The 26,143-nt window shown below is 44.7% G+C and overlaps 1 protein-coding gene and 1 long non-coding RNA gene across 2 annotated transcripts in view; one reads left to right on the forward strand and one right to left on the reverse strand.

Moving 5' to 3' along the window:
• The window catches only part of CACNA1I (calcium voltage-gated channel subunit alpha1 I), a 161,660-nt gene that overhangs the window by 93,103 nt on the left and 42,414 nt on the right, over positions 1-26,143 (forward strand). Inside the window, exons 5-8 of the mRNA XM_086887503.1 lie at positions 3,189-3,286; positions 18,300-18,459; positions 20,618-20,933; positions 21,562-21,654. Coding sequence (XP_086743629.1) covers positions 3,189-3,286; positions 18,300-18,459; positions 20,618-20,933; positions 21,562-21,654 — 667 coding nt within the window. The remainder of the gene's footprint in view (positions 1-3,188; positions 3,287-18,299; positions 18,460-20,617; positions 20,934-21,561; positions 21,655-26,143) is intronic.
• Positions 401-5,105, reverse strand: LOC147653543 (uncharacterized). The gene is made up of 2 exons (XR_015286418.1): positions 4,782-5,105; positions 401-4,530 (listed from the first exon to the last, which is right to left on the reverse strand). It is a non-coding gene; the product is annotated as an uncharacterized LOC147653543 (long non-coding RNA).

Consider the following 26,143-nt stretch of genomic DNA (forward strand, 5'->3'; position numbering starts at 1 on the left):
AGAGAATGGAGACACCATTTGGGTTTATCTGTTTGATCTACCCAGAAGGTGAGTGGGTTTTTGGTAATCAATGGAGTTTCACTGCACTTTGGTCATCTGTATTGTGTGGGCATGCTACCATTGCACAAAGGGAAGAGTGAACATAAGCTGACGCTGAAGTGATCACTAGAAATGAAAAGGCAAAAATGAGAAGCCCTAATGCAAAATTACACTGGAATTGCATTGAAATTGTTTGGATACAATCTCCGTGACTACAATAGTCATATCTCATCTGCAGGGATTTAAGCATCCTGGATTTCTCTCTTATTACAGCCAAGACCAGGAGGCCTCAGGAAGAGCTGTAGGCAGAAGGGGTCTGTTAATCGAGCTGAATTCCTGGGGCCACCTAGGGCTGAGTTCATTTTTGTCACAAGTTGCTCTCTAAAAGATTTAGCAGTTGCCCTTTTCTAACCCATGCTTGGGAACAACCTGCTGTTTTCCCTGGCAGTGTGATTGTCTGTTCAGCTTTTTTGTCTGGCTACACTGGAAGGTAATGGCAGTAAATCTGTGACTCTGTGGCCACTGAGGGCTGCAGGAGGCTGGCTTGCTGCTGTCTGAACCACAGAGTTGAGTTAAGGCAGCATTTGTCTTGTGCTGAAAGGACCCACAGTCACTACTTGGATGACTGATAATTTTCTATTGACACAGGGACTGTACTACATAGATGGCAAACTCTTTCCAGCTAAGAGAAGGCAGTGATGTGCAGCTGGTTATGGTTACTCAAATGCTGCAGCCACAAAACAGGACAAAACCAAATGGTTTGAAAACGTTTTAAAATTAATTATAAATTAATTTAAAATTAATTAAATTTAATTCTGCATGGTTAGGGCTAAGAAAAGATGTCACCCCCACCCATTGATTTAACGTCACCCCTAGCCCTGTGCTTTTCCCCTGTGTCCAGCTTCTCTGAGGGCCACGGTATTCAGGACTTCTCATTTGGCTCCTCGCAGTTCAGAAAAAAATACTTTTTAAAATTAGATGTATTTTGGGCCAACAGCTTGCTTGGCATTTGACTCTGTTTTGGGTTGTTCTGCAACTGCTCCAAAAAAATGTATTTATTTTTTTTTTGTCTTCAGAGGCAACCCAGTTCTCTTAGGAGATGAGTGTTTTTAGGAGAGGAAAGGAAGTTCAGTGGGACTTCACCAAGCTTGAGGCTTTTATGTTTCTGTACCTATACATAACCCCACAGCAGACTGCAGCGTGGGGGCTCTTGCAGTCAGGAAACTGCTTCTGTGTGTCAGCTCTTTGTGAAGAGCTGTTAGCTCATGTGCTGAGAGCAGTACAACTCTGTCTGTAGTGTGCTTTGCCTGTAACTGAAATTCCAAAGTTTCAGCAGGTCTGTCCAGTTCTGGAGAAACAACAGGCTGATGAGACAATCTTGCTTTATTTGGAGCAAGGTTGGTCAGTGCTTACTCAAGGCCCTTTCACTGTGTGTCTTTGCACCACACTGGGACGTCCTGTAGTCATGTCCATGCATTTATATCTCTGTGTGTTCCTCCTCCTTTCACATCTGCTTCCCAATTTCATCTGACTGGATCCTAAGCCTCTGTCTATCACTAATTCTTTCTGTAGGCCAGTTGAACATTTCTGCTTAGTTTGGGGTCGGGGCTTTTTTTGGAGGTGGGAATATTTTGATTATTTGTATGAAATCCCTTGTCTCTTCTTCTGCACTTGGTGTATGTGGAACTGACAGCTCCAGGGAGGTAAATGAATGCCACTGCATTTCAGAGGAAGAATTATTTCATGCAATTACCCTAAAAGTGCATGAGAGAACAGACTGAAAGGAATGAGGGAGAGAAAGAAAGAGAGCATGAGAGAGGATAATCACAACACTTCGACAGGTTTACCCCGTCGTGTTTGAAAATCTATCACTCTGACAAGTCCCCTTTGTGAAAGATGTAGACAGATAACCAGGCATTAGCTCTTCAAGGTCCTCTTGAATGGAGGGTGATCAATAGAAGGATCAGTCCACTGCAGCATTTCACTTGATGCCTCTCCCTGATTATTTTTTAAAGACTGGCTGTACCCCATTTCCCTCTCAGTGTCTCACTTTAGCTCTCTCATTTAATTCTCAGTGATTCCTGCTCAGGGGGATTTGGGTAAACTTTAGGTTGACTTGTGGGTCTTTCTGTATAAATTATAATGCTGAGAAAGGGTGCAGCAACCAAAGGCTGTCCCCCCAGTCCTTTCCTGTCTCTTGAGTTTTGTTAAAAGGCCAAGGAAAAGGGAACTTTTTGTAGTTCTATTATTCATGTCTGAGAAGAGATTCAGTAGAAGCAGTTTCTGTCCTGACTCTGCTGATATTTCACCTGCCAACTTTATCAGCCTCTTTATTCCATGTGCAGATCAGAGTTACCCAAGGGCAGCTGGTGATAACAGCCCATGTCTTCCTGGAGGCCTCGTGCACCTCTGTTCATGAAAACATGAAAAACGCTTTGAGGTCCTCAGGTGGAAATTGCTGGCCAGGATAAATTACTGTTAGAATAGTTTCCCGCCATGCTTTCAAAGAGAGAGGACATTTGCCATACTGGGTGAGAAGAGAACACTGGGCTGAAGATTGCTGGGCCAGGTCACTTTTTGTCACCTGCACCTGCTGCTCTTGCAGAAAAGCCAATGCATGAGTCACACCTCTTTGCACTTTGAGGTTATTTACAGCACATGTTTTCAGGTTAGGAAAGCTAAGGTCTAGCGTATGTCCTAAAATTAGGCTTTTCTCCTTTTGGTTGGTGTCAAAAAGGAGTGATTCACTCCATGGGGGAAGCCTTTCCACCTATTCAAAGCAGTTAGTGATTTAAGTAAGAGGGTTTATTTCAGTGTGGGGTAAAGCAGGTTTAGCTGAACCTCCTCCTGAGACCATACCCTGCAGTGGGAGATGAGGGGAACAGAGGAAGCACCCCACTGTGCTGCAGGTTACTCCCAGCAAAACTGGCCACACAGCTCCAGTCCTGCTGGCCTCGTGTGCAGTGGCCAGCCCACATGTGTGTCCTGGCCAGGAGTCCCAGGATGAAGCACAGGCTTCATCCTCATAACTTCCAGAAACTCTTCAACAAAGAAATTATAAACCTGTGGCTCAAGCAGAAATTCTGGATTCTGTTAAACTTTTTCTCTCTTTTTTCTCTCTCTCTCTCCCTCTCTTTCCCCTTCTGCAGGATGGTGGAGTACTCCCTGGATCTCCAAAACATTAACTTGTCTGCAATCCGTACAGTGCGTGTCCTGAGACCCCTGAAAGCTATCAACCGTGTGCCCAGTAAGTCGTGCTTCCCTCTCACACCTCTCAGCTCGGCCTGTGGGGAGGGCATGATAAATAAGGCTGCCTGTGGTGGTGTTGTCCCAGCAGGGCACAGGTACAAAATCAATAGAGGTTTCCATTAGGCTCTGTGCAGGCTCTTCCCCATCACAGGCCCAAGAGGTGTTGTTGGATGGGCAGGAAAACAAGTCTGCCAGCATCTCTGTCCTGGTCATCCTTCTTGCCTGGCCATGTTGATGGAACTTCAGGAGCTGAAGATGAACAATATGCAGTAAATTGAAGGGTTTTTCCTTTCTCTTGCTGAAAGGCAACACAGGTTTAATGATGTCTGTAGGCTCAAAAAGGCCTGTGTGTGAGGTCTGGAGGAAGATCAGCTTTGGGAAGCAAGGAGAATTAGTTTGCTCAGGCTTTCACAAGACCTTCCAGATCTTCTCATCTGAAAAATTTTCATGTCATTACAGGGTAGGGGCATGTAGCACCAACTCATTTTAATTTTTTCCTGACTTTGTGCTTTGTATTCTCTCTTTTGTGCCAGCTAGCCCCTCTGTGAGCTGCTGTGTGTGTATGAGCCATGCCTGGGGCAGCCAGGGCTGTGCCCAAACCTGGATGTGTCAGCCCTGGGAGATTTTAGGCATTTCTTCTGCAAGAATGGCAGGAAGTCTCTTTGCTGCTCTCCATAATCTCCCTGATCAGCCTGTCTGCACTAAGACCTTGCCAGAGCTCTCCTAATCCTTCTCTCAAACTCAGATGCTCCTTTTTCTTTTCCAGACCTGAGAAAGTTTGCACAGTTGACCTCCTAGTCTGTATCATATGTTTTCCCTTGTGCCAAAGTAATTTTCATTACTTCATCTATTTCTTAAACATGCTGTGGAGGTGGATTTCAGAGACTCTGACTTCATGCAAAGCCCTTCTATAAAAGGATCTTGTCTCTCTTCTTGGATGTGCTTTTATCTTTGAACAATAACCCTGAACAGGTGTGAAAGAGAAACTGAGGCACGGTTCTGTGTGCCCAGCATAGCAGGAGGGGACCAGGCAAAAGAGGCACCGTTGGGGCACTGAGAGAACAGACAGGAATGTAACAGGTCCATAAAGATAACGTTCAAGAGAAGCTTTTGGCTATTCACTGTCAGAAAAACAACCCCCCAGTCTGTCTCCATCTCGCTGATTCTTCTCCAGAGGGGAGAGGGCTGGGAGTGAGCCCTGGTCCTGGGGTTGATGCCTTGTGAGGCTACCTGGAACAGAGGCTAGACAGTGTGAAAGGAATAAAGGAGGTATTTATTAAAAGGCTTGCAAAGGATACACCTTGGGCACTACAAGAGCCTGGCTGGGGCTCCACCCAAGATGGACCCAAGATGGACCCCAAGTCACAAGTTTTCACACTTCTGTAAGTTTTGTTCCATTTACATATTGGGGTTAATTGTCCAATTACAGCTTCAGGTTATGAAATCCCATCCTCCCAGACTGCTCTCCTCAATTCCCTGTAGTTTGTACTCACTGGGCCTGAAGCTGTAGCAGTGTCCTTGGTTCTCAGGCTGGAAAAGGATTGTTTTGTCTAACACTTTATATGGAGTTCAGAGTTACATACCAGTGCAGAAGAGAATCTGGAACTCTTGAAAGCTAAAACTTAAGGCATCAGGGTAGGACCTTTCTGTGAGGGCGATGACCTGGAGGCTGTGCGTGGCAGGCTCACCCTGTCCTGGAAGATATGGGCAGCTATGTGAGAGTGGCACCATCCTCACACTGTGCAGCCTCCTTTCCTCCCTCCTTCATCAGGTATGCCACGAGTTTGTGCTCAAAGACTGCTGAGAGACCGATCCCTCTTATCAGGGTAGACTTAACCTTGGAGGCAAACGGAAACATCTGGAATGACCTCCAATTAACTCTTACAGGTGTCTGCCATTTTAATTACTGGACAAAGGTGGTCAGGAGGAGAGCTTGCCTGGCAGAAACATAAGGCTTTCTCTTATTCCCATTTATCTCCTGGAACAGCCAGGGCTGTCCCAGGGAGCAACAGTGTAAGCCACATCAGAACTGACCCACCAGGGACCTGCTCCATCCATGCAGAGGCACCAGAGATGCTTTCCATCATCTTTCCTGACCTTTGCAGAGTAGAAGCCATTGAATTTCTCCTGGCTGTTCCTGCCCTGACATTGTCTGTTTGCTCTTTTCATCAGTATAGAACTATACCTGTATGTAATTGATGCTGTTTTAATTTCCACTCTGTGGTTAAACCTTTATGTATTTTTCTTGCTACATAAATCTGTGGTTATATGTTATGTGCAGAGAATATTTTGGGAGAAAGACATCTTACCATTAATTAAAACAAAACAAAGCAAAAAAAAAAAAAAGAAAAAAGAAAGAAACTGGATTCCCTGGGAGAGAAAGCACTGACTTGAGGGCTGAAACCTAGCGAAGAGGTTGTAAACAAAGGTTTGTGATAAATGGGAATGAGCTGTATTAGAAGAAGGTGCCCAGTGGGCTACAACAAACATAATTAATGGGACCTTTGGCCACAAATCTTTTTTTAATGTCTTTTTAAAGTTGTTCATTACTAATCTGAAGCAAGAGGAAAGTCTATTAGTGAGATTTACAGATGATATCAAGCTGGAGGTGGTGCAGGTGCTACCAAAGAAAGGGGGAAATAGGACAGCCCAAGGCAGAGGGAGATTGAGGTCATGGCTGTGAGTGTGAGATGTGTGGGGAGAGGCAAGGAATGGGGGTTGGTTAATCCCAAAGGCAGACATTTGGCCAAATTCTAAAGGCTGTGATGGGGGGGGGGCAGTGTTCACCTTGGACATTTCTCAAAGGCTTCCACGTGGATACCCAGGTAGGGACTGATTTTCACAGGGGAGTCTGGTTGTGTGGACTGAATAATGGCAGTTTATTATTAGGAGAATGGACAAAATGATTAGGAGCCTGACCGATTAGAGGATGAGTGGAAGAGTGCTCAAGTGGTCTGTCAGATTATTTAGCGCCCAAAGAACTCTACTAATCTGTTTGAAAAGTCCATGTACTTATGTAAGAAATTTCTGGAGAAGTTTGAGAGAAATTTTGTACTACATGAAGAAAAAAAAAAAAAGGCGATAAGAGAAAATTAGAAGAGAGGAAATTCAGAAGGGATTTCTAAGGAAACAGTAGCAACATGACAGAGTAGAAAGTTAAATAAATTTATTTTGTATTCTTGGCAGGTGGGCAAGGCTGAAGCTTAAATGCACAAATTCCCAAATTGGATGTGTCTAAATTCTGCTTACGTGTGCTCATTTTTAACATGCTACTGAAAGCCCTTCTTCACAGTGACACACCCGAGTCTTTGAAATAATATCCCAAAAGGAGCTGGAAAATTCTATTTGCCTGTGCTGTACTCATTAGCTATGGTAAAAAGGATACATGTAAGGATGTAAAGTCCCTCTGAATCCTGACAGAAGAGGAAAAGGACAACCAGTGTAACCAAAAGGTGGTAAATGTCCATTAAGAATGACAGTTTCTATCCAGTCTGGCTGTAGTTAGGCTGTAAAACCCGCTGTCACAGGAAGTGGCCGTGTGCAAGTGAAGGAAGTAAAATGAGATTTTCCAAGGGGTGCCCCATCCCTGGAAGTGTTCAAGGTCAGTTTGAATGGGACTTTGGGGAGCTGGACTGGTGGAAAATGTTCTTGTCTGTGGCTGCGAGATCGAAAGTAGATGATCTTCAGTGTCCCTTCCAAACCAAACCATTCTATGAGAACTCACATGGAGACACTTCTAGATTCCAAATCTCCTGTGGGGTTAGAGCTGATCTTTAGCTACCAGTTATCAGCAATTGATTGCATTTCTCCCAGCTCTCAGCAGGATGTGCTACTGACCATTTCAGGTTTCCTGTCTGAAGCAGTCTGGGGTTCTGCCCTGCCTGATCATTCCCCCATTCTCATGCCATCTGTGGAGTGTGCTAAAGAAGACACAAAGCACCCTGGTCTTGTAATATATACCACACCATCATTAACATTCCCTCTTTTCGCTCTTATTCCTGGCTACAACCCCAGGAACTCTGCCTTCTGGGGGGTCATGTTTAAAAATGCAGGAAATGAAAATCCAGAGATTGGTCTGGTCCTATTGCCATGCGATTCAGTTCCATGGCAATGAGCTGGTGTGACAAGCCCTGCAAGTCACTGAATAACTGTAAAGAGTGAAAGAAATACCCTCCAGGCCTCTGTCAGAGGTAGCTGCTTTCTGATTTGGGCATGTCTGCATCCAGGTCTTGAGGTGAAATTCCACATCCATTTGTTGTTAACCTTTTGTGATTGTGTGTCAGCTTGCTGTGTGAAATATTGCTCTTTGTGCTGGCTCTTTTTTTTTTTTGTTTCTTCTTCTCAAGGCAAGGCACAAGGTTTGGGGGGTAGAAGTGAGGCTGGTTTTGTTTTATTTTTTGCCTGCTTTTGAGCAATGAATCTGTGATCATTTCTGATAATTTGAATTTCTTGCTCTTCTTTTATTAAGCCTTGTTGACATTGAAGAAGGAAATGTTTCTTCATTTTACTCTTTCTTGTCACATTGGCCTTATGCAAAGAAGAGCCTTTGCATTATGTTTGATGTCTTCCAGTATCCACTTGCAATTTAGTAGCTGATTCATCATTTGGAAACAGATTTCTTCAGCTGCATAGAAATGAAGGAATCTGTTGCAAAGCAACTTTACAGAGTAGAAAGTGTGTATATGTGCTAATACTCTATAAGTACAGTAATATTTATGTGGAGTTATAGGTATTAGAAAAATAGCATTATATACTTATTACTCGGTGTGCAGGAAATAAAATTGCAGATTTGTGGGAAGTTCTGCTTTTTCTAAATGTGTTTTTGTTCAGTCAGAACAAAAATAATCTTTTCCCATCCATTTTAATACAGCTTTATATTGCCTAATTTTAGGTGGTTTGTTTCATTTAATGTTTTTACGTATACTAGCTCCTGACAAAAAAAGTGTAAAAATCAGAAATCCTTAATCATGCCATTCTAGTATTAGAATGCTTTCCTTTCTTCTTGTCCTCCTTTTCTTTTTGCTAAATGGCTAAATGTTTTAATAACTATTGCATTGGTTTTATTTCAATCAAATAGCTTTTTTTTTTTTTTTTTTTTTCCTACCACAAGTGGAAAAAAAGTCTTGGTATGAAAGTCTTGGTCTAGTTCCATTTTTCTTTATTAATGATTATAATTATAGTAGTTCCATGGGTCCAAATAGACTGGAGTTTTCTCCTTTTCTTCCACAGATCCCAAAGATATAAACCATGGCTTGTTATTTTTAGTCTTTCTTATGCTTCACACCAGGTTAGTGGGACTCAGTGAGTGTCACCAGCAGACTCAGAAATACAACTGACATCTCCTAACTCTTAGCTCTGCACTCATCTCACTATAGACCAAACCACCAATATAAAAATAATCAGAACCATCTGAGTGCTGAAATGGGAAAAGCAGATGTGTAACCTGTATATGCCTGCTTAAAATCTGTATTCCACACCAAGGTACCTGTGCTTGGCGCTGTAACAGTGCCTAAAACAGAGTAAGCTGGCTACGAACCCCGCACTTGGCATGGGGGAAAAGTGATGACATTTACTTCTCTAAATGTGTTTTTGAAGAACTAATTTCACTGATGAGCGTGTGTGAAGTGAGCTTCTGACTGAGATATATTAGGCTGTAAAACAGTCTCATTTACAGCTAGATGAGACAAAAACCAAGCACATTTGACAGGCACAATCCTGCCCTAGCAGTTGAAAATGCAAACGGATTATGAAATTCCTCTTCTAAGTGCCCCCCATAGAGTCTTTGCTTCAGATGCTTCAGTGTTTTTGCAAGAGGACTTGTTGCTTCTCTTCCAACACTCATTCCCTTTCAATAATGTACTCTTCCAAATGTCTCTTTTGGAAGTACATTGTTTCCCCTTCTCAGTTTTATTTGTGAAGCAATAGCTGAAACTCAGATACTGTTGATTTTCCCAAATATTTAAACTTACCCAACTCACAGTTCTTTGTACGAGGTGCTCTGTAAATACTTATTATCACACCTCAGTGACAAACAAACCACACTCTCAACCATGTGCAAATGTGCATACACACAGATTTACCCACATACAGCCTGAGCAGGTTAGTAAGGGCACAGGAGTGATGTTCTCTTGCAGCACCCATGCAAAAAAGTTACACAAAGCCCTGCTCATTCCCTGATCAGGCTGTATGACTGAAATGTGTTTAAAGGTGAAGATGCCAGCTTTCTGCAGGCTCTGTCCCAGACAGGTGGGCAGGGAAGGGATGGAGAAAAGCTGTCAGGAAACAGGCTTCACCAATTCGGTCAAGTTCAGTCTATGTCCTCCCTTTCCAACCAAATGGAGCAAAGCACTGAATCGAGCAATGTGATCTGTGTCTGTAGCATGCCATTAAAGAATGCTTTTCCTCCAAGGAGGGTGACAGATCAGAGATGGAATTGTACTCAGAGCTGCACTATCCTTCATGAGCAGCTTTTTATCCAGTCAGTCAAGCCCTAAAATTAGATGGACATGCTCAGGATAAAGGGAAACCGTGTGAAGGGGAGAAGAGCAGAATGAAGATCAATAGAGATGAGAACAAAGAAGCGGGTCTGGAAAGAGAAATGTGCAGGAGACAAGTGGTAGGGTTTGCCAGGCACAGCACACGAAGGCCTGAGGCACCTCTGTGTGATGATGCACAGAAGTGGTGGGGAGGAAATCAAAACTGATACAAAGTCAAGGATAGTATAAAGAAGAACTATTGACTCACAAAATGCTGGATGCATTTGCAAATCAACACTTCTCTGAAGCTCTTTAACAAATCAACTGGTCTGCAACCAGACCCACATTTTGCTGTGCTGGAGGAAGCCTTCATAGAAGCCTGGGATGGTTTGATTTGGAAGGGACCTTAAAGATACCTCATTCCAACTCTCCATCTCTGGGCAAGGACACCTTCCACTAGAGCAGGCTCCTCAGATCCCCATTCAGCCTGGCCTTGCACACTTGAAAGGATGAGACATCCACAATTTGCCTGGATGTTCCAGTGCCTCACAACTCACAGTAAATTTTTTTTTCTGTACTTAAGTCTTCAGTCACTGAAGACAGGATCCAATTTTATCTACTTGTTGTCTGATCTCAGTGCTGTTTCTCATGTGGATTCCAAGTGTGCAGTGTATTGCCAGGTGTTTAACTGGGTAATCAAAGTAAATTTTGGAGAAAACCCCCCAAACATAACAAGAATTATATTCCTTTGTTAATGTAGCGTCATGGCAAGGAGCTGGGAAATACTGAAATGCAGGAACTAGAGACCTGGAAATGCTTTGTTTTGTATTATACATTGCTTAGTTTCTATTTTATGTGGTCACAAATCATGGGAGAAAGTAATATTTCCGTCTTTGAACCAGTCCACTTAATTTCACAATTATTAGCAAGTATTCAAGAGTCACAAATAGTGTGTTTGCGGGTTTTTCAGATGGCTTTAAAGACATGAGATTTGAAAAAGGAAAAGGAAAAACAATCATAGATCATATTTATTTATTTTTCCCATGGCTTTCAGACCTTTAGGCTTGTGAGTTTTTTTTTTTTTCTACCCATAGTAGTGGGGAATAAAAAAAATTCTTTCCTTTATTTATTTCTTTTTTGGCTGCAATCTGAGATTTTCAAGTCATAGCAAGATTTCACACCTGAAGGTTTCTGCCATGCATCCCAAGACTGACGATAAAAATCACAAGAGTCTGTAACATCACTTCAGAATTTCTATTACTGAAAATAAAGCAAGCCTGGAAAAAAACAAAACATTACAGAAACCAGTCATAGAAAGACCTCTGATGGAATCTTTATTTCTCCCTTCTCCTGCAGGGGAACCCGCAGAGCCAGAATTTAAAAAAATTCTTAGCACCTCACAGCTCCCATTGTGGCAATTCTGCTGCCTGTTCAAACAAGCTCAGCCTCCAGTGTACACAGTGCTCATGAAAGCCCAGCCATGTATTTTTCTGCCTAAATGGGAGCTGAGTTGTTTTGCAAAATCTGTCCCATGGGACCTATCAAGCAATGGATACCGTGGAAATGTGAGCAATAATGACAGTGTATTATGGGGTGAATGATACTGTCATATTACACTAATGCAAATTAAACTTTGTGTGTGTGGGCAAGGCAATTTACAATCATAACCTTAAATTTCTCTCTCTTTGTGTATTTTGGGACCGATTCTCTTGTTCACACTCATTTCACGTAATGTCATGTCATTGCCTGCAGTAGAAAGAAACATGATTCATGCTAGTGACAGCAAGAGGAAATTAGCCCTGTTAAATCTTACCCAGAAGTTGCATTAATGCTGTTTTACATAATATTTTGCATTATTCTGTCCCACTTAGCACTAGAGATGTGTAAAGAAGTTAGGGATATGTATAGAATGGAGACAAGTGGCTCGCAGCCACGGCACTGGAGTTGACTTTTGTCCCTGGTGTTGGGTGGCTCCTGCAATTCCAAAAGAAAAGCTGGCACTGTAAGTTTTTAATAGACTCTTCACTGAAAGTGAATGCAGTCATCGCTGCAGTGATAAATGGGGAAAAAATGAGATGATCAGTGAATGAACTACTGTAGCAGGTGGTAGTAGGTGTTGCTTATTAGATGTTCAGTATTACAAAAAAGAACAGAATGACAGAAATCCCCCAGAGAGACACCTCTCTAAGAAATAATCTGACACCTGTCATCACTCTCCAAGACAAGGTTGCTTAACAGTCCAAAGCTTGCAAGGGCATAATGGCAAGACAGTGAAGAAGGGGGCTACTGACTGGGATGTTTGCCTGCATCCATTTCTGCTCATGTCACAGATTATGTGGCTACCAACCATGCTATGGTGGCACGTCCTGAATGTGACTGCTTGTGGAGGAGGAATTTTCTGTTGTTGTCTGTGAACCTTAGCTGGGCTTACAGCATCCATGATAAGGTGCAGCCTGCTGCAGAGCTTGGGTCTCTCCTTCTCTTTGGATGGCAGAAAAGTTTGGCCTGTGGCTATTCTTTTTCCAGAAATGTCAGCATTTAGGTGTCAAGGTAAATGCTCTGGATTTTGCTCTCTTTCTTGAGGCCACTGCAACTGTAGGGACGGGTCTGCAATTAGGAGGCTTCACGTCTGAGTTTGCTTCTTCACATCACCTGGCAGCACCACCTGAGCCCCCTTTGGCAGCCTGCTGAGCACTGTGGCTCTGCAGTGCCTGTGTGTTTATTTGCTCCTCTTCCCCTCCAAGGAAAACAGCTGATCTCAGGTTTCATTTGCACTCCCTTTTCAGTGGTTGTTTTAGCTGAATGTCTGTTGGGAAGTGTTTTAAGTAGCGCATTTTTCCTCCCTTCTTACTTTTGTTTTTCATGCTCATGACCTGACCTGGTCCATGTCTTACTCTCTGACTGAAGAGGTGAGGTCTGTGTTAGTCCCTGGATCCCAAGGGAATAGTTTCTAGAGCCTTGGAGCAAGTTTAAAGAGCGTTTTTTTCTCTTATATGAGGGTACTCTAAACCTGCTCTAGAAAGCTCTGTTGTTCCAGCAGGGTGAAGCTCTGGCCAACAAGTATTTTCCTGGAGTTTTAGTCTCTCTTTTGGCTACCTCAGGCTTAAACTGAGAATCACCTTGTAGGTAAGGACTATTGGCACTTAATGTTTAAACTTGAGTATTCTAAGGGAAGTCATTGTATGAAGGTGAGGCTTGGTATGCCCATGTTACTGAGAAAATGAACAACAGCTCTACAGACTGGCTGAAGCTTTGTAAGTGCTGGAAATGTCCCGTTTTCATATCTTCTGTGGTTACACTGGGGAGTGAAAAAGATAATTTGAGGTTATGTCATCAACAGACTGAGTAGGATGAGGTTTCTGAGCCAGCCAGGGATGCTAAAAGGCTTTGCTTGTCAGTAAGGCAAGAGTGGGGATTTGGTGAGAAACTGACCAGAGCTCCTGAGATATGGATCATGCTGACCATCTACAAGTGCTAAACTCCCAGCTCTAAATGTATCCTACAAATACACCAACAACCTGACAAAGAGATGAAGACTTTGCTTTTCTCTCAATGAGGCCAGTGTGTCTGGGGCAGTTTTTCCTTAGCAGCAGAACTGGCTTAAGGTCTCTCAGTACCTTGTACCATCGACGGGACCTGTCTTTCCACAGAGTTAATTTAATTTGGGCTTGGCCATCCATCTGGACATGCCCTCTCTCTTGCCTTCGTGCAAAGCAGGGAGTGATGGTTTGCAATACAAGTGAGACTGGCTTTGCAGCTTCAGGACAAAGCATGTGGGGCTGCACACTCTGACTCTTCCAGCTGAGCTCCTCTAGGCTGCACATCTTGTTTGCAGAAGAGGCCTCAGTTAGGAGGAATGCATCAAAGAGAAAAGATCTATGTGGTGAGGGAAACTGTGGGTTATAGTATCAGTCAGCTTGGCAGTGTGTCTGCTGTTGGACCCACAGCTGATTGGTATCTCTTGGTAGTAGTTTGGCCCAAGTCTGAGCTGATGATTATGAATGCAATGTGTGAAATGACAGCTAAGCCTCGGCTCAGCAGGAGATCAGTGAGGATAGCCGCAAGTTGGAGCACCAGCCTGCACTGCGAACACTAACTGAGATTATTTTAACTACAGGGGTTGGCTGCAAAATAATAATAAATAAAAAAGTGCATGTCTCTCTCTGTGTACTTTCTGCACAATCTTTCTGCTGGAATGCTTCCTTGGTTATGAAAATTTCCATAAAGGAGCATGCACAGGAAAATCCTGCCAACCACATGCTAACTGGATGGACTGCCATGTGTCCTGGGGCAGGGGAGGAAGGAAAGAAGGCACGCTTGGACAAGCAGCCTGGCTGAGGGACATAATGACACTTCAGTTTCTGCATTCTGCAAAATGTCCTGCCAGCTACAGTCACAAGTGCTGATGGGAAGGAGATTTGGTTTTGTTCCAGTTAAAATGGCAATTGGTAACTTAGTCTGAGATGCAGGTGAGATGGGTGCTGAGAATTATGGTCTCCTCCATCTGCTCTACCCCAAGCGGGGGAATGATTGCCTCAATCCGGTATCGCCTGACTTCACATGCATTGGCTTTGTCCCTCACGCTATAGCTGCACCGGACTGAAAGCCTCAGAGGTCAGTGAGATACAAGAAACCAGAAGGAGCAGGGTTGCTCACCCCCTCCTAAGCCAGCCCGCTAATCACAGGGTGATTAGCACCAGGGAGTGAATCAGCTCAGCTGTGTGAGCAGGGGCGGTGGCGGTGGCGGGCACAGCTGTCCCGCACATCTGGCTCGGCTGCCCGGGCCGTGCCCAGCCCTGCCCCTCCGCCCTGCGCTCTCCCCGGGGCCGCCACGCACACGAGTCCACTTAGCTCCCATAGCCAGGCTAATCAGGGCTGATGGCAAGTGCCTGGAGGGAGCTAGGGTCCTGGTAGTGGCTGCTGAATTTGTCAGGAAGGGCCTCTGGGTGCCACCAGGACGAGACAGATTTACGTCTTCTGAACCACGAAAGACTTGAACTTGACTTCAGAACCAACTGAGACTTTGCTCAGCCCTGTGATTCCTTCTGACGGGCACTTCCGGGCACTTCTCTCACCTTCCCACCGTTTCTCATCCCTGTGACATACTTCCCCCCATCTCCTGCTGTGTTTGGGTGCTGAACACCCCTGAGGCTTTGCTCCTGCGGGATCTCTTACCAGAAGCAGCCCTCGTTCGAGGTACCATTGAGCATCCTCCTCTGCCCCTAGCTCAAGGGCATGGGTGAGCAGCAGGGAACCATTATGTGAGTATTGTTGTCTTCCTTGGATGCCCACAGACAAGGCCATTTCGTTTCCTCCCTTCCCCTGGTCTCCTGGTCAGAGTGAGAGGAGAAAAGGCCTTTCTGAGCCCACACCTGGCACTCATGAATATTTAACGTTTCCAGCTTTTATTTTCCTCGAAGAGCAAAACCTTTTCATATTTGATGCCCTGGAAGTCTGTTTGGTTGCTGAATGTTGTTTCATCAATGCTCTCTCTCTCCTCGCTTTTCCTCCAGACTGCCCAGCCTCTCTTCCCTTCTCTTCTTGAGCAGCATTTCCTTTTTTACAAAGGATGTTTCAGAAAAGGTCACTGTCCCTTTCATATTCCCTCCTTACTGTGAGCCAGCATGGCTTCTGCTCTGCCAGTGGTAAAGGACAAATGTGGACGTGGGGAAAGGCAGCAGTGGGGAGGGAGGTGAGGAAAAGTGTGCACATAAGCTGAGGAGTAGCACAGAGGCACAGAGGAGTTGTGGGCAGAGCAAGGGAAAAGTGGCTGAGCAGCAGGCAGAGGCAGCAGAAGTTGGGAAGGAGGGAGCAGCAGGATTTTGTTGAAGAACTGGCTTTCCAGCACCTCTCAGAATTTGACATTCAAGATGCACAGATGTTGTTCTGCATGGCAACCTGTCCAGTTAAGGCCCCTTGCAAAATGGAGGTGTTCCAGTTCTCCAAAACAGAATATTGCTAAAGCTGCGTGTCCCATTTCCACACCTGGGCAGGTGCTTTAGAGACCTCATTATTTCAGCTACCAGCTTTTACAGTAAATCATCACCTGTTGTCCTTAGGCTCTTCAGCCTTTCTCCCTCTTTCTCCTGCAATTGGAACTGATGTTTGAACATTTGGATGGGTGTAGATTCAGTGTTACTGTTTTTGAGGGGCCAATCTCATATCCACAGCCAGCATCAATGGGAAGAGAAAGATGAATCTGTCTAACTGTGAAATTTAAAAGAAAAAAAAGTTTCATTTGGACTTAGAACCTGTTATTGCTGAAATCCTTTGTGATGTGGATAAGATGTCAGGTGGTGGGGGAAACTTGCCAGTTCTTGTGTCATGGCACCACGTACCCCAGAGGGCCTGAGGGCAATAGCTACGATCTTGGAGCTGTGGAGAGCACATTCTTGTACCATCAGTAATTCCTCTGAGAGTCAGGATGGAGAGCGTATGGGCAGGCAGGGTGTTTCCAACAAAAAGGCAGACAAGTTTTGCTCATCACTTGCTTTCTCTTGGAACAGAGACAAAATCAATTTTTGCAAATTCTGACCCAACAAGCATGCTGTCTGTAAAATTCTGGTGGGAATGTCTGTTTTGTCTGTTCTGCATTTCAACGTAAGGGCAGCCTCATCTCTCCCATTACTCAGCTCTGAAATGGAGCTAGCATCAATTGATCTGAAAAACATCACCCCCTCTTGCAGCATTACTGGCACAGCTTCCTGTGTCACTTGGCTCTCCCCAGTGTACTAACCAGGACAGTTTATGGGAGCTTCTGAGCTCGTTCTGTGACACAACATCAATGCTGGGAACATGCAGCACTACAGGGAGGGTGCGCGGTCTTGAAGTCCCAGTGCTGTTCAGAGCATTTCTCCAGGGCCCAGCAGGTCACAGTGGCTGTGCTATTGGGCTTGTGTGCTGAGAGGTCAGAGAGCTGTCAGTGACTCAGGGCATGGCTGTGGTCCCCAGCGAGTGGCTGGAGCTGTGTCCCTGCACTGCTGTGTTGCTGATGTACTCGTCTAGAAGCTGCCTTACATGGTGACTGGTGACACAGCTGGACAGTCAGGCAGCAGGGTTTAACTACTGCTCCACAGCCTGGTCTTAGAGCTAGTGCCATCATCCCTTATCCTTCATGATCCCATGTAAGCACCAGTAAGCATCTTCTCCTTCCTGCACATCACGTAAGTATCACTCCTGTCTCTTCCACCCTGCTCTGTCTCCAAAGCATTCTCCACTAATCTAAGCCAGTCTTCTGCGCCACAGCAGGCACACTTCTCCCTCTTCCTTCAGTGTTTGTGAATTCCATGCCTGCGTGCCCCACCACAGGTGCCTCTTCCCTCCCCTCTCTGTGGGGTGAGCAGTCTGGGGAATAGACGTGGAACATTATATAGAGTAGTGTGTAGTAATTACTTGGTGCTGGGTACACAAGGGGGATTATCTTGTGCCTCAAAGGGCTGTCAGAGAATCCTAATCTTATATTCCCCTTCTCTTTCCTCTTCCACTGCCATCTGAAGTAATGAATTGGTTATAAATACCTAATTAGCTAATTATTTATTGGCCTACATGGAACAACTTCAGGGAAGGAACTCTCTGGATACCTGGGGGAGGGACCTCCTTGGAGACAAGGAGAGACAACTTTGCGAGGTGTGCACAGGGATAAAGGCAGTACTGTGATGCTCAGAAGAGTTTCTAGACTTTCACTGTCCCTGGAGAGCAGAGGAAAAGCCATTAGCTCCATGGAGAAACGAGACTATGTTTACCCCTACTAGTGGCTGTGAGCTAAAGAGCCAAGGGGAAAATAAAACCACAGGAATAATTTATTAGGTAATTAGAGAGTAAAAAATATTTTTTTTTAAAACATTTGCACTGGGCAGAGATTCTGTGCTGGAAGCACTTTGGGCTGTGCCTGCTACTTGTGTGCTCCAGCCCCATTGGGGCATGAGGACTAGCCAGGGGACTAAATTGTGGTTTTCATGACTGTCTCTTGATGATACTGTCACTGAAGAAAACCCAATTATCTACACCAATTTATATGTTCTGGAAAGGTTCATCCCACTGGCAGGCTGGCCTTGGACTATCCATGCGGGTCTCAGAGGCTGCAGGATGCAGTTGCTGTACCAGGATGACTTTCAGTCCGAGGCATTGGATAATGGGGCTGTAGAGCGGACATGCCCCTTTGGGACAGTTGTCACTCTGTTGTCCTTCTGCAGGGAAAGGGGAGGGAGGGATGTCAGTCACATAGCTGATGGCACCAAAAGTCTCATTCTCTTTTCTTCTCTGCTGCAGATGGAGGCCTAAGGTTAAGAGATCACAGCACCACAGCAGCTCTGCTGGCTGCCTGTCAGTAGAGGTTAGGACAGAAAAGGGCAATAACCATAAGTCTGGCCTGGTTTGGACAGTAGTTAATTTCTGACACTCTGCTTTTATTTTCATGGGGATTTTTTTCTTTTTTTATGCTTATCTGGTAAACTTCATTCCTTTTCTTCTCCTTCCCTTCCTCTCTCCCTTTCTCTATCCCTTTATCCCACACCTGGTTCTCTCCTCCTTCTGCAGGCATGCGCATCCTTGTGAACCTGCTCCTGGACACCTTGCCCATGCTGGGGAACGTCCTTCTTCTCTGCTTCTTTGTCTTCTTCATCTTTGGCATCATTGGGGTGCAGCTGTGGGCTGGGCTGCTCCGCAACCGCTGCTTCATGGAGGAGAACTTCACAGTGTGAGTGACTGGGAGACAACATCTCCTTCCTTTCTTCCGTGGACGTTTCTCTTTCCCTCTGCCTGCTCATGTCTTCTGCCAGGCTCTCTGTGTATCACTAACTCCAAGTGTAGGGTGATAGTGTGAGGGTATTGGGCACATCTTGCAGTGGAAAGGGAGGGTGGGCAAAGGCTGCTGTTTCCTTCTGTCTCCACAGCAGGTGTCTGGCTCATTTGGATTTGATCAAGGCACAGGTTAGCATGGCTGCCCCTCCCAGCCATGCCCAGTGCTCCTACACCCAGAAAGATCCGAAACTCTGAAACATGCTGTTTTTCTGAACCTGCTCCCTCTTCAGAAAACAACACTCATAGGAGTCCTACAGAAAGCCTATTAGTGCTGCCTAATGCATCCAGGAACACCTTTGGCACCTCCAAAATGGAGCTGGGGTCACTGTTTTGACACTTGTGCATTATCTTTGGAAGGACACTGAGAAATTACTAGGAAACTTCAGGAGCAGAATTGGATGTGGCCAGTGCCATGGGGAAGGGAGAGAGGGCTGGTGGGAGAGATGTCTCACAGCTGGATTAATAGTGATGTGACAGCATCTGAAATCAAAGAATGAATATTTGAATGGGACAAAAAACCTGTGGGGAAACATGGGAACAGTTCTGGCAAAGAGAGCCTGAAGCCACTGAGGCATCAATTACAGGTTTATTTGGGGGTTCTGGGGTGAGTCTGCAAGAGCACAGCTTTACTCCTCCCACAGGCAGTGGGGTGGAAAAGCTCCTGCTTGCCATGAAATCTCCGATTACCCAGTTTCAGGGCTGTTGACTTTCTGGCTTTAGTAGATCTCAGGCTTTAAAATGTTTTCTTAAAACCGTATGCTAATCCCAGGTGTGCTATCAATGTAGACTGCTTAAAGAAAACCTAGAGCTGTAGATCAGTTTAAACTGATTAAACAGTTCTGAAGCTTTAGAGCATCTCAAATTGGAAAAAAAAAGGGTGAAAATACAATGTGCAGAATAGAAGTGGAGTTGCAGAGTAGGAGCTGCTTAAAGCAGGCATTTCCTGTGTTTATTTATTCCTTGGGGAAAAAGTAATGTTTAGGATGATTGTCCTTTATGTAAATCAGGAGTAGCACTTCTTTAATGAGTGTAATTACATCCATGTGGAGTTGGTGTAACTGGGAAGTGAATTAAGGCCACAGCCTTCACAGTGATAGATATTAGAAAATATTTGGTTCACCGTTACTAGGGAAATCAGTTCTGAAGGTGCCCATGTACCAATGATGAGGATGAGTTACAACACACCTTTGTAGTTTAGTCCTGTTTAGTTAACAATCAGAAACTTTTTCTTTTTCATCAACACCTGTCCTCTTCCAATGACACTTAGTGAAAAAGTCTGTATTTGCACAACGTGAAGGTTGTGCATTGTAGCACTGCAAGGAATACACCAGATAAAGTTTAATCTTCTTTTTTTTTTTTTTAATCTCCACCTTACACTTTTCTGATATTAGCTCATCTCCAGCTAGGCAAGCATAGATGATTTTAATTATTCATGCATTTGGAAGGTGCTTGCATTATTTGGAAAAAAGACATGAACTTGTCATAAAACATTGCACCCATAATGCCAGCTGTCAAGGAGGAGTCAAAGTTAAGGTTAAGTCAATTTTATCTTTCCATTTCCGAATTTTAAGGCTTATCTCTGCAATGTTAATTATGCATGAACTGGATTTTTTTTTAGAAGTACAGAAGGTTCACTACCAAATGTTATAAAACATGTCCATCAGCAGTTACATATATGAACATATTACAGTAAAGCCTGATGAACTTCTTTAATGTCATTGCATCTGATTTAGCTTTGATGTTAATGGGGAGAGTGTTCAGACTGCAAATCTCGGCATTCCATCTTTTTTTTTAATCTCCATGAACGCAGATTGTGTAATTTGGCTTGGGGTGATCTGATGGCAGGAAAAGCGCTGAAAGCTGGGGGCTCACCCTAGAAATTTGCTGTTTTTCAGAAGCCCTGTCATTCCTCCCCTTCTCCTGAGGCAACAAAGCTGGAAATCCCCTACCCAGTGCAGTCCCTGTGTCAGAATGGGGGCTCCCAGCTCCACCAGTATCACTGATAGATAGGAAACTCCTTGTCACAGGAAATTTGACTGTGGGTTCTTTTGCAGACAAGGTGACATTGTCCTGCCCCCTTATTACCAGCCAGAGGAAGATGATGAGATGCCCTTTATCTGCTCGCTGTCAGGAGACAACGGAATTATGGGCTGTCACGAAATACCCCCACTGAAGGAGCGAGGCCATGAGTGTTGTTTGGACAAGGATGATTATTATTATTACAATTCAGTCCGGCAAGAGTTCAATATCAGTGGCATGTGTGTGAACTGGAACCAGTACTACAACGTGTGCCGCACCGGCAACGCCAACCCGCACAAGGGTGCCATCAACTTTGACAACATTGGCTATGCCTGGATTGTGATATTTCAGGTAACTCTGAGTTAGCCTCCTTACAAGGCTCAACCTTATTTTCTGTTTTTCAAACTCAGTCTTTCTGGGCTGCAGTGGCAGTTTTTCCAGGGCATGACAAAGATGCAAAGTAAAGGGCCTTGTGACTCCCTGGGTAAGGGAGGCAGCGCACACATGAACGCACTTGCTGAAATAAGCTCCACTCTTCAGGCTGACTGGTAACAGTTTCCCCTCCAGTCCAGATAACTATAGTAAAGGAATCTTTTTTTTTTTTATTTTTTTATTCCCAGCACACGTTGCAGATGGGAGCTAAAATCCGTGCCTTTTTTCTTTTCCTCCCGCTGTACACGGTGTCCAGTCCAAGGGGCACAGCAACCTGCTGTGGGTTTTCCCCTGCTGCGATCCAGGGAAATGAACTATATTAATGAAATATTCCTGCTGTGGACTAGAATGATCTCACAGGCTTTGACAGTATGCCAGTGTCACCAAGCAGTATCATGCTGATTTCCCGAAATGGAAATTTGGCTTCATTGAAATGAATTGTTGTTTCTCACCTTTCTTGGGTTGCAACCATCCTGCCAGAATCTGCTTCTTATACACTGAGGAGTGAACTCTGGAATACTCCTCCTGTTTCTCTTTGTCTTTGCAGGTGATCACACTGGAAGGGTGGGTGGAGATCATGTACTATGTGATGGATGCCCATTCCTTCTACAATTTTATCTACTTTATCTTGTTGATAATAGTAAGTATAAGGTTTGATGAATGTCATCAATGCAAGCTAAGCCAACAAAAGACAGGTCTCAGATCAACATAGATACTGGGGAAGAAAACCTCCAGGAATCTCAGAAATCCGGCTAGTTTATTTTCACCAAGAGTCTGAAGCAGGATCACGTATATAGTTGTCAGCCAAGTTATTTGCTTTCACTTAAAAATCTACTTAAGATTGATTTTTAAAGTTATATATGCCTAGTGTAGAATAATGTTCTCACTGGCAGATTTTCTTACAAAGAAAATTCCCCAAACCAGTTGGCTTAAAAGCCTGTTCTTTCTCTGCCCTTCTACTTGGTCTCTATATATTTCTTTTTGACTACTTTTTGAGCCACATTGAGTGAGGAGCTTTTGGCAGCACCTGGGTTTGTCAGGTTCAGAGTCTCAGATTCACATTTTGTTAGGTTCAGGGTCTGTCATGCTGAATTACTTCCTCACCATGAATGAAAAGGAGCAACTGCTCCTAAAGTGTCAGCAGTCCAAAATAAACTGGCTGTGTGAGATCCCTTGTGGATGGTAAGATGGAAAGAGAGAAGCGTGTCAGCAACGAGAACTTAATAAGCAGTTTATAAGCCCTGTGGATTTATACAAATGAAGTTTGAAGGTTGGTTTTCTGCAAGGATATTCATTATCAGCACCTGGGATGAAAGCTGAGAAACATGGTGCCATTGCCTCCCCATTCCTCAGGCTTCCCTTGCATAAGTGCATGTTCTTGGCATTTCTTCTAACCAGGAAGGTTTTTGTTTTTATGAAGGCTCTTGCACATTGCTCACCTGGGGATCCAAAGTCAAGAGTGAAATGGAAAGACATAGGATGAGTTATGGGAAGTATAAAATCTGTACTTGGTAGATGCAATTTAGTTTCAGGTCACTGAGTAAGGACCTCAGTGTGTATTTCCAAGGCCTACATGCATTTGGATGGGCTGATGAATGGACCTTGGCCAGGACTTTGATCCTCATCCAGCACTTGTCCTATGGGGCCATGCCCTTCAAGAAATAGGATCTCTAGAAGCAGTCACCCAGTAACAGTAACACACTGACCTATGGCAGGATGTAGTTTAAATTCAAGTTGGCATGCAATGACTTGAGATAACACTTAAATCCATTTCTGTGAGAAATTCTGCAGCTTGTACATATGGAGGGTGGCCCAAAAAACCCACAAACCTATTGGCCCATTCAGGTCAGGCACCTTAATAAAATCTTACTATATCCTTGATTTCACCCTGCCTTACAGCCTTCCTTTCTCACAAGGGAAAGACAAGGAGAGAAAAACAGAAATATGAAGTACTCCCTGTGGGCTGAAGTATAAACCTGGGCTGCAGAAGTGAAATATACCTTAAGGAATGTTGCTTTCACTCTGATGCTGGAGAGTCCCAAAGAGACAGCGCAGAGATGTGATTGCACAGGATGGGGTGACGGGGGGGAGTTTCCACAGGCTCTGTTCTCAGGGGCGAGCTGAACATCCACTGCTTTTTGTGTGTTCAGAAAATAATAATTTCCCATGAATTTTGTTCATATACCCCACAGTGCAATAGATATTTAGTATCCACCTGCATTTTGACTCTGAGCAGCATGGTTAGGATACCCCAATTTGTAGAATATGCACTTAGACAAAGACTTTACTCCTCGTCCTACAGCCCCAGTCCCTCCCAGAGCCAGGAAGGGTCAGTGTTTAATCACTGGGGTACATATACCTGGTCTTTTGTAGGCCAGTTCCAGAAACTGCCCTTCCCCCCACATTTCGAACTACATAAATTCTGTCAGCATATTTTTGGTTTCTAAGTATCCTTCTACTGCTGGCTCACGTCATGTGGATTCACAGTGATTCAAACTTTGTCTCTGAATTTGCAGGCACAGAAAACCCTCAATTAAACACTCCACCTGAGATGTTACTGCAGAGTGTCATTGACATTTCTAGACACTCCCTCCTCATTTGCAGAAGCCATATAGGTTTATTTCTGTCAAACAGGAGAACATGAATTTCAGGTTACTTTGGGGACTGCTGAGAACAAAGGAGTCATATGCTAGATGGAATATTTTCTTTACCTTTGGTGGAGTTTGGCCAAGGAAGTATTTAGCCTTTCTGCTACCTTCTTGGAGTGTGATGCATCTTTTGCAGCACATAGCGACACCACAGAGAAAACTTGCTATCATTTGGCTGCATTTTCTGTCTGAATCTTCATATAGAAATGACCCCTCTGTAAGTCTCATGAAGTATGGTTCTTCCAACCTTATCCTCCCCTCCTTCTCCATGGTTGGAAGGTCAGGCTTTCTAAGCAGGATTGTTCTGACAGTCATACTTAAGCCCTGACTCTTTGGTTTTCCAGACACATTCTAACCTTGGCTCAGACCTACCCTTCTGGGGCTGGATCTCTGCAGCTTCTCTAGAGCTGTGCTTTCATCCATGACTTCTTTCCTACACTGGTATCTGCAAACACCTACATAAGGACATTACCTGCTACTGCTCATATGTCAGGAAGAAGGCTCCACCACCTGGATATACTCCCAGCGCAGTTAGAAATCCTGCATAGATGTGCTTCTCTGAGGGGAAGGGTGCTGACTGACCGTGGCACTCTGAGTGGCCTTGTAGAATCTGGGAAAAGCATTTTATGTGTTCAGCAGATTTTAAAATGCTTCCCCCTTGACCAGAGATCACAGATGTGATATGAAGGAAGGACTGCTCCCTGTTCTTAATGTCAGTCTTACACTTGGGTTTTCCTGCTTGAGGTCCAGCTGTCTCTTTGACACCTCTGCAGCTACTTGGCCACTGCTGTGGCTCCTGGACTAGAGCAAGCTCTTCTGGGATCTTAGACTGGCATCTGCATTGCAGCACTCAGAGGCTCTTTGAAGCACCCTGTGCTTACACATGTGGGCCTTGGAAGGCAAGCTGGATATCCAGGTATAAGCAGTAGAAGTAGTTGACAAGTCAGGATCTGCAGCACTAGTCAGAATATGTTCGATATTGCAGAGATAGGGCTTGAACCTTGGGCTGAGTGAGGCCAGGATCTGCTTTATCAAAGCACAGCTCAGTCTCAGGGCTGAACGGGACCCTGTGTTGGGACTTGGAATCAAGGGTCTCCATCTGCTTCTCTCAAATGCTTGGACTCCATGTCTGACACTTTCTGTCTCTGCTCAGCCAGCTGAGATGAATCACTCAATTAGGAGCCTTCTGGGACCCTTCCTGTCCTTCTCCTAGCTGGGAGGCAGCTTCAAGCTCAGCAGAGCCTGAGAGTTTATGGGCTTGCCTGTGGTTTTAAGGATTAACCAAGCTAATTTGCTTTGTGTTTGATGTTCCTAGCTAAAGGGATAAGGACTGGGGAGTAGTTGTCATATCCAGTCCTCTCACTCCCCCACTTTTTCTTCATCTGGTGGGAGATGGCAGCAAATGGTGCCTGTGAGGACAGGGCTCAGTGATGTGAACCTGAACCCCGCTCCAGATTCAACCCTAGGCCGACAGTGCGGTCCTGGTGAGGGCATCTTAGCCCTCGCCTCTTCCTCTTGTGGCCTAGAGAGAAGGTGTTGCAAGCCCTCATGTCTTGTTTGGGAGTTGTGGGAAGCTGCAAAGTACGGGGTGGTGTCACAAGTAGTGTTCCAGAAAAGCTCACGCCACTGCTTTCCATCCCCCTGCCCTGCCTCTCTCATCCCAGCTGAGGGACATAACCAAAAGGGAAAGCCCGGGCAAGTATCATGCTGCTGAGGAGAATGCATTGGAGAAGACTTTGGATTCCCAGTAATACTCTCATCAGTTAAAATAAAACATGCAAGACATCACAGACTAGGGAAAATGTTGGGTGAAGGCAAAGGAATCTGAACAAGGTATTATTTTAATTTTCAAGGCCACATGCAGAAGCTGAAGGGAAAATAGGCTGAAATATGGGGGAAGGAAAGAGAAGGGTTCAGTGATGAAGGGAAACAGAATTAGAACAGCTTTGAAGGGTGCTGAGAGGAGGAGGGGGAGAAAAAAAAAGCCCTTTATTTTGAGACACTTTATTGTCCTTATGTTGAATCTGGTTGGAAAGAGCTTCATGTTTCAAAGGGTTATTGAGATGCTAGCAGAGACACCTCCCCTTTGGATAAAGAGCACCTGTGTGCAAGAGAAAGGGTCACCCAAAAGGGCAAGCTGGTCAGGGGGGCAGTAAGGGCTATGAACTGAGGGAAAACTGCTTGGATAGGTAAAACAAGCTCTGTTTTTTGCTGAATTAAACCATTTTTCCATTCACAAGCACTGGGGTCAGGCTATCGCCACCTTTGCCTGCTCTGTCCCCTTTGCTGGAAAGGCTTTACAGGATAGGAGACTTGTGAAGACAGAGGCAGGACTGAATCCTCTCCGTCAGAGCTGTTTGCTTGCAAAGGAGAGACAGTGAGGTGAGACTGGGTCCTGTGTGGGTTCATGCAGGAGAAACTGCTGCCAGGATGCCCCTTTGCAGGGATGCTCACAGGTCCAGGGACAGCAGAAATCTTGAG

Source organism: Cyanistes caeruleus, chromosome 4, assembly GCF_971803275.1.
Source record: "Cyanistes caeruleus chromosome 4, bCyaCae1.hap1.1, whole genome shotgun sequence".
In the NCBI taxonomy this organism is placed as follows: domain Eukaryota; kingdom Metazoa; phylum Chordata; class Aves; order Passeriformes; family Paridae; genus Cyanistes; species Cyanistes caeruleus.